Source organism: Desmodus rotundus, chromosome 12 (genome assembly GCF_022682495.2).
Source record: "Desmodus rotundus isolate HL8 chromosome 12, HLdesRot8A.1, whole genome shotgun sequence".
In the NCBI taxonomy this organism is placed as follows: domain Eukaryota; kingdom Metazoa; phylum Chordata; class Mammalia; order Chiroptera; family Phyllostomidae; genus Desmodus; species Desmodus rotundus.
In genome coordinates, this window is record NC_071398.1 from 30127767 (window position 1) to 30141561 (window position 13795).

General features: G+C 44.2%; 1 protein-coding gene across 2 annotated transcripts in view; it reads right to left on the reverse strand.

The window, feature by feature from the left end:
- Window positions 1-13096, reverse strand: part of ZCCHC14 (zinc finger CCHC-type containing 14) — a 62144-nt gene extending 49048 nt beyond the window's left edge. For both annotated transcript variants that reach the window (XM_053915434.1, XM_024556247.3), the window contains exon 1: window positions 11880-13096. In XM_053915434.1, the coding sequence (XP_053771409.1) occupies window positions 11880-12434 (555 nt within the window). In that variant the 5' untranslated portion in view covers window positions 12435-13096. The remainder of the gene's footprint in view (window positions 1-11879) is intronic.
- Between the last annotated feature and the right edge of the window lie 699 nt (window positions 13097-13795).

The window sequence follows — 13795 nt, forward strand, 5'->3', positions numbered from 1 at the left end:
GGCACATCATAATTACATTACCCAAGATTAAACGCAAGGACCTACATCCAAGATTACTGTATCCAGCAAAGCTATCATTTAGAATGGAAGATAAAGTGCTTCTCAGATAAGGTCAAGTTAAAGAAGTTCATCATCACCAAGCCCTTATTATATGAAATGTTAAAGGGAGTTACCTAAGAAAAAGAAGATCAAAAATAGGAACAGTAAAAATGACAGCAAACTCAGTTATTAACGACCACACCTAAAACAAAAACAAGAGCAAACTAGGCAAACAACTAGAACAGGAACAGAACCATAGAGATGGAGATCACATGGAGGGGTGTCAATAGGGGAGTGGGAGGGGAAGAGGTGGGGAAAGGTACAGAGAATAAGTAGCATAGATGATAGGTGGAAAATAGACAGGGGGAGGGTAAAAATAGTGTAGGAAATGTAGAAGCCAAAGAACTTATAAGTATGACCCATGGACATGAACTATAGGAGGGAATGTGGGAGGGAGGGGGTGGGCAGGATGGAGTGGAGTGGGGGGGGAAATGGGATAACTGTAATAGCATAATCAATAAATATATTAAAAAAAAAAAAAAAAGAACACAAAGGAAAATATGCTCACGAGGTCCAAACCAGAAAGATATCTCTGGAGGGAAACAGAAATTATTTTAAAAAGGAAATTCAGGAAGGAACCAAAATATCCCTCAGTGGGTGAATGGATAATGAATGGTGCACATGCAGAGAATACCTATTATCCAGTGAATCAGTGATAAAAAATGACTATCAAGCCATGAAAAGACATGGAGGAACCTTAAATGCACATTACTAGGTGAAAGAAGCCAATGTGAAAGGCTATACACTGTATGGTTCCAACTATGAGACATTCTGGAAAAGACAACACTATGGAGACACTAAAAAGATCAGTGACTGCCAGGGGTTGGGGGAAAAGGTGGGATGAACAAGTGGAACGCAGAGAATTTTAAGGACAGTGGAAATACTCTATCATACTATAATGATGGACACAGGTCATTATACATTTGTCCAAACCTATACAACGTACAACACCGAGAGTGAACTCTAATGTAAATCGTGGACATTGGATGACTTTAATGTTTAATCTGTGTAAACCTAAAAGTGCTTTTAAAGTCTTAAAATAATAAACATTTTTTAAAATGGAAATTCTAAAATGAAAAATGCTATTCCTAAACTAAAAAATCCACTGGATGAGCTTAATAGCAGTTTGCAATTAACAGAAGACAGTGAGAACCAGTACAGATTGCCAGAAACTATCCAGTCTGAAAAACAAAGAAATATTTGAGGGGGGGAAATGAACAAAACTTCCAAGACCCGTGGAATATCAAAAGGTTTAATATACTTACAACCAGAGCCGCAGAAGGAAAGAGGTGGTGTACTGTGGAATTGTGCACCTGAGATCTATACAGTTTTGTAGACCAATGTCACCCCAATACATTCAACAAAACTTGAAAAGAAAATTAACACTTGAACACATTATAGTCAGGCTGCTCCAATACTGAGACACAGAGACTATCTTGAAGCCAACCAAAGAAGAATAGCATGTTAGATATACCAGACCAGCAATACAAACTATGGTCAGAAGACACTGTCTCAATTTCTTTTTTTTAATTGTTTTTTTTTAAAAAGATTTTATTTATTTTTAGAGAGAGGGGAAGGGAGGGAGAAAGAGAGGGAAAGAAACATCAATGTGTGAGAAAAACATCCATCAGTTGCCTCTTACTCGCCCCAACTGGGGACCTGGCCTGCAATTCAGGCATGTTCCCTGACTGGGAATTGAACTGGTGACTTTTTGGTTCACAGGCCAGCACTCAATCCAGAGCCATATCAGCCAGGGCCTCATATTCTTTACATGCTGGAAGAAAAAAAATGAAAACACAGAATCCTACATCCAATGAAAAGACCCTTTAGCAAAAAGGCAAAAGCAAAACATTTATGGATAAAAGAAAACTAAGAATTTCTTGCCAGCAGACCTGCACTCCAAAAAATGCTGAAGAAAAGTTTTCCGGACAGAAGGGATATGGACAAATTGGGTCTTCAGTAAGGAATGAAAAGCACTGGAAATAGTAAATATGTTAGTAAGTATATAAGGCTATCTTTTCTCCTTAATTTTAAACATTGCATTCACGTTAATGCAAAAAATGCTATACTGTGGGGTTTATTATAGCATGTGTAAGGTAACACATATGATAACCGCAGCATGAAGGACAGAGAAGGTAAATGGTTGCAATTGCAAGACTGAGAGGTACACTTGAGAGACTGTGGAAACTTAAGAATACACACTGTAACCCCTAAACCAAATGCTAAAAATAACGCAACAATGCAAGCATAAGGCAAGCCAATGGCCAAAATGAAATTCTATGATTCCGCTTAAATGAAGTTCCAGAATAGGCAAAACTAACCAATGGTGGGGAAAAAGTAGAACAGAAAAAAAAATAGAAAAAAGGGCAGGTTGGGAAGCGGGGGAATGGTAGTGGTAAAAGTGGGAACTGACCAGAAAATGGCATGAGGCAATTTTCTGGGATAACAGAAATGTTATATATCTTGACGGTGGTTTGGTTACACTGGTTTATGCATTTATCAAAACTCAAATGGACACTTAAAATACAAGGTCTGTCCAGAAGGTATCCAGTCATGTACTATGAACAACAGACACATGAAAAATTGTACATAGGACAATGATGCCTCAGTCCCCTTCAAAGTAGGCACCCTGGAACCTCACACACTTCTTCCAGTCACCATCAGCTGTCCTGTAATATTTTTTTGAATCTCACTGATGGTCTGAACTCTTTTCCCTTTCAAAGGTGACTTTAGTTTTGGGAAAAGCCAGAAGTCACAGGGTGCCAAATCTGGGCTGTAGCGGGGCTGAATCACCTGGGTGATTTGACGTTTCACCAAAAAACTCTCCATAAGACATAATGAGGCATGTTGTGGTGAAGCTGCCAATTACCAGTTGCCCATAGCTGTGGCCTTCTGAATCATCTGAATAATTTCTGTGGAGGAATGTTCAAGCTTAATGAAAAATTTGATGCAGATACATTGCTCTACTCGGTAAGTCATTTTGAATGCAATGGCCACACATGCTCACCCACAGACTAGTATAATGAAGTCATCATTGTTCACACATGTGCATTCCAGTCCACTCTCCTTGGATGCCAGGTTACTTGGATGTGGTGAAAACCATTCTTGTTATATTAACAATGGCTGGACTTCTTCCAGACAGACCTTGTATGTGCATCTCATAAAATGTTTTCACTTTAAATTTAAATTTAAAAAACAGAGCTTAGTACTGAAGATTATCACTAAAGGTTATTGAATGAATAAAAATTAATAACTGGGGGCTGAGGTAGTGGGGGGAGGAAATATGTTATAAAGACAGTAGATCCCAAATGTAATCAGCAGCAGGCCCAGTGGTGGCTGGGCACTGGCAGTGTGAACAAAACTGTGAATGACGTCAGTTCCTACTTCTGCAAGCTACACAGAACTTAGGCCTCCCTTTTTCTTCTCATTTCATATTCTTTAGGTTTCTCCTCACTTTTGACAATGTAGGGAAATATTTTTAAACATAATTTTGGCATCACATAATAAAAATAGTCACTTACAAATGTCACCTTTAGCAAATTACTTACACTTAACCTTTCTGTGTCTGTTTTCCCACCACTAAAATGGGGACAAAAATAGAACCTAACTCACTGAGTTGTTATGAGGATTGAATAAATACATTCAAAACATTTAGAACAGTGCCTTATACATAGAAAATATTTGAAATGTTATCTATCATTGACATCATTCCCTCTTTATGACTACCTGTTTTCTACTTCATCTCTTTATTAATAATTCTAAAAGACAAAAATCACTTTGATCGGTAAATTAGCCTCCCCAATACAAATATTAATAGTACACTGCCTCATGAGCTGCATGCCTAGCCTTCAAAATAAAGAAGAAAAATCCCACACAAGTAAATGTTCTCAGGTATTCCACACCTTGCAACAGTACCCATACAAGAAAATACCCTGTCAGGAAGCTGGAGTCCAAAGAATCCACCCTTTCAAGGTAGCACATAAATACAGAACAGCATTCTGAAATTTTATTGTGTCCAGGTAGAGTGCACATACCACAAAGAGCTTCCCACACAACTTCAATACTGGTGCATTCGAAGTATCTTGTCAATGTTATTAACTTTATTATAGCTAGGTTGTTAGCGTTATTCCCAAACTTTTATATTTTATTAAATGCCCACAGGAGGAAAAGGGATTATTCTCCTTCCCCATAGATTAATTCTCTTCCTTTTTCAAAGTTATTTTTTCTACTCAAGACTTTAATATTTCAAGAAGTAGCTCCTACATATACATGTTTTAATTAATTGACTTGTGAACCAGTAAGAAACCTGAGGCTATAATAATTTCTTCCTAGTAAATCTACTGAAGCTTTTACGTGTAAGTCCCAAATAATTAGGAGATGAGTCTATAATGCTCCCTTCTTGAAATTAATCTGCTGTCATTATTTACAGTGTAAAAAATATAAACTAAACTTTAATCAGGATAATTAACAGCCTTTAATCAGGATAATTCATTTAGCTTATTGCCATTCGAGAGCAAACTAAAATATCTAGGCTAACCAAGATTTACAATTTTGAAACATTACAGGAATAAGTTCAAAGCAGTCTTACTCTCCGAACTACAAACACTACTCCTGACCTGCACGGATAGCAAGGGAGACAGTCTATCAGAGCATCAGGAGGTGATATGCCCTTCCCCAGCTCTCTGTGTACTTTGTCCATTAAACTTGGTTTTGTCATGGGATAACGTAAAGCCAAACTACCATGTTCAGAGAATTTCTCCCAGTGAAAGCTTTTGCATGCCAGCTTGTAAAATAATAAAGTGGAATGCCAATGTTAAAATTCATTAGCATCTACAGCTATGAAATGTGTAAGAGAAATGGCCATTAGATACAGGCAACTAAGGAAGACCCTGAGTTGGTAACAGGTACTATTATCAATAGGGCCATAAAAAAAAAAGCACTAAAAAAAAAAATGTTTTCACTAGGATAGCCTTTCATAAACACCCAGCACCTCCTTGCCACTAGTTTTCACAGATGCTCAGGGGTGGCAGAGACTGTGGGCTCTGGGATCGAAAAAGAAAGACAACTTCTGCCCTCCAGTAGTAAGTAAAAGTCTGGTCATGGAAATTTTTTTTTCCTTTATTGTTATTCAATTACAGTTATATGCCTTTTCTCCCCATCCCTCCACCCCACCCCAGGTGAACCCATCTCCTTCCTCCACCTCCACCCTCCCCCTTGGTTTTGTCCATGTGTCCTTTATAGTAGTTCCTGTAATCCCCTCTTCCCACTGTCCCCGCCCCCACCCCCCCCCACCCCCGCCCTGGCTATTGTTAGATTGTTCTTAACTTCAATGTCTCTGGTTATATTTTGTTTGCTTTTTTCTTCTATTGATTATGTTCCAGTTAAAGGTGAGATCATATGGCCATGGAAATTTAAAGAAGCCTATTATAATACAGCATGCTAAGTTCTAGGACAGAAGGAAGAAACAAAGTTTAGTATGTATGAGCCAAGAAGACAGGGCTAGGGTGCCTCAGGTAGGCACCAGGTAACCCCATCTGAGAGAACATCATCTGCAAAGGCTCAGTGGAGAGAGAAAACACAGGGAATATAAGGTACTGCAAGTACACACAGAGATAAGGGCAGGTAGGCAACGGGTAGGTCACAAAGACTGCAGGACATCATGGCAAGAATTGTACACCAGAGAGTAAGAATCCTATAGGCATCTTACCAAGACCATTCCAGTGACACCATTGGAACTGTTGCTGGAGGCTAAGAGTGGGGCCAGGAAGACTAGCTGTTATAGTGACTAGATCTAGGTCAGGGAGACTACAAGGCGTTACAGTTGACAACACCCAGGTCAAGGTGAGAAGCTGGGTATGTCGCAGTCATTTCTAAAAAAGTGTTAACTTAATTATAAAAAAAATAGAGCAGCTATAAAGTTTTCTCTTGTTGACTTTAAACAATGATGTCAGCTGAATTCTAAAAGGAGATCATCACTTACATTCCAGCATGTGCTCTTGACTCAAGAGAGAGTGCAGTTACATGAGGCTAGGGTGGTGCTTGTTTCCTGAAGACTAATTTTATCCATTCCCTGGCTCCCTGGCAACTCGCCCAAAATCTAAGTCTGCATACACAGAAGTGTGCCATAAGTGTGACCATCATGCCAAGTGTGGTGGGGATAGGCTGAAGGAGAGGGAGTGAGAAGGACAGACAGGGAGAACATGGGTTGTGGCCGTGTTGAAGAACACAAATCTACAGGATGGTTAAGGCTTGGAAACAAGCTGGTTGGAGGGATATGAAGGCAGGCAAACGATCTATGAAAGGCATGGGCTTCTCACTAGGGGGAATGGGGACAAGGGCAGAGTAGTCCCAGGTGGGAATAGAGAAACTTACCTTTGGGCAGACTGAGCTACCTGGAACCTCCAAGCTGGAGCTCACGTCTAGTTGGACATTCAGGTTTTGTATTTATCAGTGTGAGTGGCAAAATCACAGCTGAAAATGTCATGAATTGTAAGGTAAAAAGAGAAAAGACAGACGGAGAGGAGAGGAACACCATCAGAAGGCTAGGAAAGCAGCTGCAAAATACTCAGAGAAGCAGGAGGAAAATCAGTGGTGCCTAATCAGAGGACTAATGAAGGCTCTCAGTGGGCTGCCCAGGCCACGCCCAGACTCCTTTAAGCCAGAATGTGGGGGAGGCACCTCAGCAACCATACATATTTTTTTTTTTTTTTTAAAAACACTCTCTCCTAGGAATTCCACTGGGTGGGGAACCCAAAGAACAAATGAGAGACAAAAAAAGATAAGGATTGAAAAGTATCCAATGAAACTGACAAAGAATTCATCAGATAAAAACATCAAGGAAACCAAATATAGTCTAGAAGTAAACCTAAATATATATGGGAAATGCAGCAAATTATAGAAGATATTTCAAATCTTGAAGGGAAAAGATGGATTATTCAACAAATGGCACTGGGGCAACTGGGCGGTCATCTGGAAAACATAAAACTAGCTTTCTGCCTTACACCGTAATAAACTCCAGGTGAATCTGTTAAATGTAAAATGAGAAACCACACAAGTTCTGAACCAGAAGAAACCACAGGGACTATCTGTATAATGTATAAGGCATATGCATAATATACATACCGTGCATAATGTATAATGCATTTCTGATTATGACACAAAACCCAGAAGCCATACAAGGCTGATAAATTAAAAAACAAAAAAACAAAAAACTGCATGGCAAAAGTCCACAGGCAAAGGGAAAAAACCCTGGAAAATAAATATTTGCAAATTCTAAAGACAAAAGGACAATTTCCTTGAAACTTAAAAGAGCTCCTAAAAAAACAATAAAGGTCAACAACCCAACAGACATGGACAAAGGATATGGAGAGCTTGCCAAAAATAAAGGTTCACTTGAAAAAATATTCAACCTCACTCAAAAAAGGACTGCAAAATAACATCACACTACACTGAGGTGTGTTTCTCACCTAACCAAATGGCAGAGATCTGGGGAAGGGGATGAGGGGCGCTAACTCTTTATACTAGCTGAAGGCATACAAACATGCACTCACACACTGCTGTGGGAATTCCAAAAAGTGGATCTCAGCAATATCTAAAGTAATTACAGAAGTACAGAACCACCAATCCCACTTCCAGGTTTCTACTCTATAGGTGCACTTACTGAAATGTGAAAGGCTATGCATACTGCTTGTCATATGTTTTAGGTTGGCCAAAAAGCCCGTTTAGTTTTTTCCAAAAAATAAGACATTTTTCATTTTCACCAATAACTTTATTGATTTAGATATTTTGAGTAAGTCATCTATCTTCTGCTATTGACTTCTAGTGGGTAGAGGCCACGGGTGCTGCTGAACATCTCCCAATGCACAAGACAGCCCCACAGCAAAGAATTATTTGGCCAAAATGGCAATGGTACCAAAAAACTTCACAAACCACTTTTGACACGTTTGATCAGTCACAGCACCTTCTCCATACACTGCACAAATCCTTTCTTGTGTTTCAGTTGCATTTTTAGCTTTCTTGAAATTATAAAGCATAATACACCGGAAATTAAGATGGCTGCACAAAAATTCACCAATTCTGGTAAGTTTATTTTCAAATGCACGCTGATATGACAACTGTCACAATATAATCTAACATTATTGTTTCAAATAAAGTTAAAGACAACCAAGGACTACTAGAACCATTGTACAGAAGAAATGTTACAGACTTTTTGGCCAACCCAACAGATGACACATATGTAATATGTCAAAGACCCTGAGTTGTCTAAAATGGTAAGTTGGAAACAGAATGTCCACCAATAGGGACTGATTAAATAACACATAAGCCAGAATGAAGAAGCTCTATGCACTGACATGGAATGGTCACCAGGAAGGACTACCAAGAGAAAGGGGAGTAACACCAAATAATTAGGTGTTACAGATAAACGGCAGTTATCTGTTTGTTAATACACAGAGTCTCTCTGGAAGACTGTACAAGCAACAAAGAGAGGGGCCTGGCTGAACGAAGGGTAAGAAACCCAAACGAAGACTACCACCCACCACATTCCTCCAGTGAACACTTTAAAATCACTGTTTCAGCATGCCCTTTAAAGAAATCAATCTCATAAAATAGTTCCAGTATGATCCCTACCATGAGGATTCGGAAACACAAAGGTGGGAGGGCACAATTCTCTAAATGTACTGAAAGCCAATGAATTGCCTACTTTAACAGGGTAAATTTTATGATATACGGGTTAAGTCTCAATAAAGCTGTTATTTTAAAAATTAAGCATATATGGCCATAGCACGTTATCACTTACATAGAGAAAAGACTACAAAGGATAAGCTTAAATTTCTTCCCAAACTATGGCTGTATATTTAAATAAAGTGGAAAGACAGTGGTAGTGTTAAGTCCAAACCAACCATTATCACTATTCCCATCGTGCCTTAAGGAACAGCATACCTGCAGTACCTGTCAGCGACTGAGTACAGTAAAGCAGCTGCCATCTACTACCAGCTCTACCGCTCTCAATACTTCTCCTTCTGAAAAGTAAAAATGTCTGTTTTACATTCCTCACACTTTTAAACTTCTTTTGCAACTCCTCAGAGCAATAAGAATTTTATAATAACATAGTAAGGGTTTGGCGAAACAAATGTAAATAATGCCAACAGCAGTAAATATAGTTAAAAGAAGTGTCACTTTAAATAGGATAAAGGATGAAGCAGTCAACATCTTTATCTAAAAGATAAACACAAAGTCTCTAGGCCCAGAGTTTAAAACAAAACACAACAGCTTACAAAAGAAATACAAACAGGGCTTTAATGGGACTGCTTTCTCAGGTTTACACTAAGTGTTAGATTTAGAGAAACTAAGGCAGCAAAATGCTTAAAGGCTAGATTTCCTCTGAGTTGCTTACTCCAAGCAACAGAAGAGTTTTTTATCAATGTCAGGCCTTAACTTTAAATCAGCAAAGGAACAGAAACTTATGTGAACTTAGTTTAGCAGTGACGTAGAGGATGTAGGGAAAACTAGATACCATGGCTGTTTGGAAATAAGGAAGCAATAGCCCCAAGGTTACTCACTATAACCTCGTTATTAAAGTCAGGCAGAATTCTCCAATTTCCCAAGGATGAGCAAAAATACTGTTAGTTCTAAGTTAAGTATCCAAAAATCAATTTAGAAAACATGAACACTCCGAGACATAAACATTTCACTCTATTAACAACATGCCTTGCTCAAGTTAGCATTCCTCTGTAAAAAGTCAGAGAGGATAGAAGGAAGCCCTCATTGCACATCTGCTGGGCACTTCACACGTGACCTCATGTGACCCTCCAAACAAGTCCATGAGGCAGGTAGTTTGCCCTCCAATAGAGAAACACTGAAGGTTGGAGGGCTCTGGTCAAGGTCACTTGGTCAATTCAGTGCCCATTTGGGTAGGTGGGTGGGAGGATAGATAGATCAGCCCCTTCATCACATCAAAGGGATTTCTGACTTGATAGAAAATATGATATTTTTTCTCCTAGCTTTTAGCTTACTGCCCCACCAAAATAATGACCATCACCTTCTGCTTTTAATGAAGCGACGCATCTGCACATACAAAAGACCCCCCTCAAGAGCTGAATAAACGGGAATCACAGCCATGAACGTTATCCGTGTGTGACATTTAACCTACAGACTAACAGCACATGAAGTTGACCTTAGGGGACTGAAATCCCATGAACAGGTGACACTCCACTGGCACCCCAAAGCTTACTGAGCTCCCTACAGATCACCACATTCCCTGGGACCCAGCTTTCTCTTTGCTTTAGCCATGGTAACATTTTTTTGCCCAGTACACAACATGGGTGGGATCTGAACACTCTTAAAAAGAAAACCATGGTCTCGGAGGTCAATGTCACCAAAAAAAAAAAAAAAAAAAAAAAGACACATTAAAACCAACGCAGGGACCACAACCACTTCTTAGAGGAAGACATTAAAGAAAAGCCACAATCCAGGGTTGAAAGATAGCTTAAAACCACCAACAACAAACCAGAGAGTATCAAACATTTAACTTAAAGGAGCTTAGGCACTATCAAAGAAAGATACTCAGCACTACTGGTCCTGACTGTAATCTCTTGTTTCCCAACTCAGTGGGAAACCGTAAATGAGACACACTTGGTCAAAGAAAAATCTTTTTTTCTCAGAGCACAATTTTGGCATTGGGTCCCAAAGGGCCATTTAAAATAAGTTTGAGCCCCATTTTGTTTACATAGTTTTAAAACATTTAGACAAAAGTTCACATTTCTAAGTGGATGACCATGATGCCCTTCCTGTTTAACTTGGAGACTGGAGATCTTTAACTTAACCTAGCATTCCTTAGGAGACTGATACCCTCAGCACCCACAAAGGCAGGCCTTGAGAAAAAACTGTTTCACATGCCACTGTCTGTTAAACACAAACAGAAACACAGATATGCATGTGCATTCATAAATACACATACACACATACCAATACACTCACACACACTCATCAGTGGGTATACACACACGCATGCACTCACAAATACAGGAATACATGTGTACATGTGCTCACACACCCGTGCACACGCTGCGCTACAACCCTCCCCATCCCCCCCTCCAGCCGCAACACCTGCCCACTTAAGGGAAACAGACACCCAGGTCTGGGGTGCCGCACTATACTCGCGAATGTCTGCGAACATTCTAGTGCCTTCCATCTCCATCTCACAATGGTTTCCTTTTCTAGTAACAAACAACAGATTTGGAGAAATCAAGGCGACACAATATGTAAATGTTATCTGTCGCCCAAGAGCCCGATTGAGGAGACAAAGGCCTAAAAGAACCGCACAGGAGCTATGACCTCTGACTGGGGCTATGTCCATCTAGGGGAGCCACGAGCGCGGACCTCCCTGACATCCCGTTACTGACCCCGGTGAGACCGATGCAACAGTCCCAAGGGCGTGAGGTGCCAGACTGGTTTGTGGGTCGAGGTGGGGACAGGGCTTTGGGAAAGGGTAGGAATACATGGTGGAGGCTTGGGACACAAATGTGGAGCGGAAGCTTGAGATAAGTGGTTAGGGTTGCGAGGTGGGGACTCCGGGCACAGGACGGAAGGTTGGGGTGGGGATTTGGAGTGGAGGCTTAATGGACAGGTGGGCGTTTGGGACCCCAAGTGAAAGCTTGGGGAGCTAGTGTAATTTTGAGGTGTGGGGTGAAGGCTTGGGTGTGAGTGGGTTTTGGAGGAGCGGACTGAAAGCTTGGGGTGCGGGTGGGCGCGCCGGACCTGGCTCCCGCGTGGGCACTCACCTTGTGGCAAGACGGGCAGGTGGGCAGCGCGCTCTTGCCCCCGTGGCCTCCGCCACCGCCGCTTAGGCTGCTCTGAATCTGCGTGAGCTCCTGGCGCAGCACCTGCTTCTGGTGGAAGCTGAAGGCCGGGTGGTTGGAGGCCATGGTGAAGAGCAGCAGGAACTCATCGCCCGTGCGGCCCTCGTTGAGCTGCAGCCCGTAGTTGTGGATGATGGAGTCGATGTGTGTGAGCGTGCGGTAGAGCACGCCAGCCGCCTCGCGCTGCTCCGAGCCCAGCAGCGCCAGCGACACCAGCAGCTTGCTGCGCACCACCTCGTCTGTCAGGTTGGTGAGGCTGCCCAGATCGGCAGGGTTGTTGGCCTTGATCTCTGAGTCGCGCAGCGAGTGGTAGTCCTTGCGCGCCAGGTCCTCGAGGCACGAGCCGAGGAAGCGCAACTCGAGAGGGATGCACAGGTCCAGCAGGCCGCACAGAAACTCCACGCGCTGTGGCGACGGCAGCTCCGAGAACCAACGGTACACACCGTCCCTCTGCAGCGGGCAGCGCTTCTCCACCATGCTGCCGCCCGTGGCACGCCGCCGCCCGGGGCCGGAGGCCGCCGCCCGGGGTCGGGGGCGCGGGGCGCGGCGGGTGCGAGCGGGGGGTGCGGCGGGGCCGGGTGACGGAGGGCGGGCGCCGCGGACTGGGCCGGGGGCGCGCGGCGCGGGTGAGACCCCCGCCAGGGGCGGGCGGGTGGGCGCGCGCGAGGCGCTTGGGGGGCCCGGGGCGGCCGGGGGCGGCGAGCGACCTCGGGCCCCCCGCTCACGGGCGGGCTCTTGGCCCGCGCCCGTCCCCAGCGGTGGCCGGTGCGCGGCGGCGGCGGCGGCTGCTCCTCGTCGTCGTCGTCGTCGTCGCCCAGGAGGCGGCCGCCCCCATCTCCCCCCGCGCCGCAGGGTCTGTCACTGCGGGCCGCCCCCCGACGGAGCTGCCCAGGCCATGCCACTGCCGCCGCCGCCGCGCTGGTGCTGGCCGGCCGTTACTAGGACGGAGGCCGCGAGCGGGTGGACTGATGCCTCGGGAGCGGCGTTGGAGGGACACGCGGGGCGCGGCGTGCGGGCGGACGGCGGAGGGATCTGCGCCGGCACTCGCGCGGCCTCGCGCCCGGGCTTCTCGCGCACAGGCTCCTCGCGCCGCGGACGGATCCGAGCGAGCGCAGCCGTGCTCACCGCTGACGGACACCGGGACGAGGCTCAAGTGGGCGGGGTGGCTGCCTCTCGCGACAGCGGGGCCCGCAGGGCCCGCCTCCCACCCCCCGCTGATTGGCTCGAACTGCTGCTTCTAGGCCCGTGATTGTTTCGGGTCCCCAATCTCGATTTACCCCCGCCGCGGCCGCGCCTCTCCAGTTCTGTCGATCACGTAAGATCGCCCTGTCCCTCCCCTCCGTGGCCAGCGGAGTCGATTGGCCAGCGGAGCCGGAGGAACGGAAAATGCGGGGCGGATTCCTGGTTGCTTTTGTTCCAACAGATTTGCGTAGAGCATTGTTTTAGGTAAAAGCCAGGCATCCAACCTGCTTTATTCCTAAGCGGCACAATAGGAAGGTAGCGGGTGTCTTTGAAAAGCCGCTGGAACTGGGCTCCGGGGACCCGAGTCCTTATCCTTGCTCAGCCTGCTAAGCTGTGTGACCTTGGACAAGTCGCTTGGCCTCTCTGAGCCCTGGGTGCCTTCTAAGAAAATAAGGGTAATAATAACCGCCCCGGGAGCTTGTGAGCTCACAGAGGGCGGGCGCCCTCATTTTCTGAGGCTATTGGCCTGCCTTGGGTATGTGGTGGGAACAAGCTTTCTCCGTTAAGTAAGCCTCCTTTCAGTGGATTACTAACTTAGTTTAGGAACCAGAGGATGCAAATACACCAGAGATCAAAGAGCAAATGAGCCGTACTCT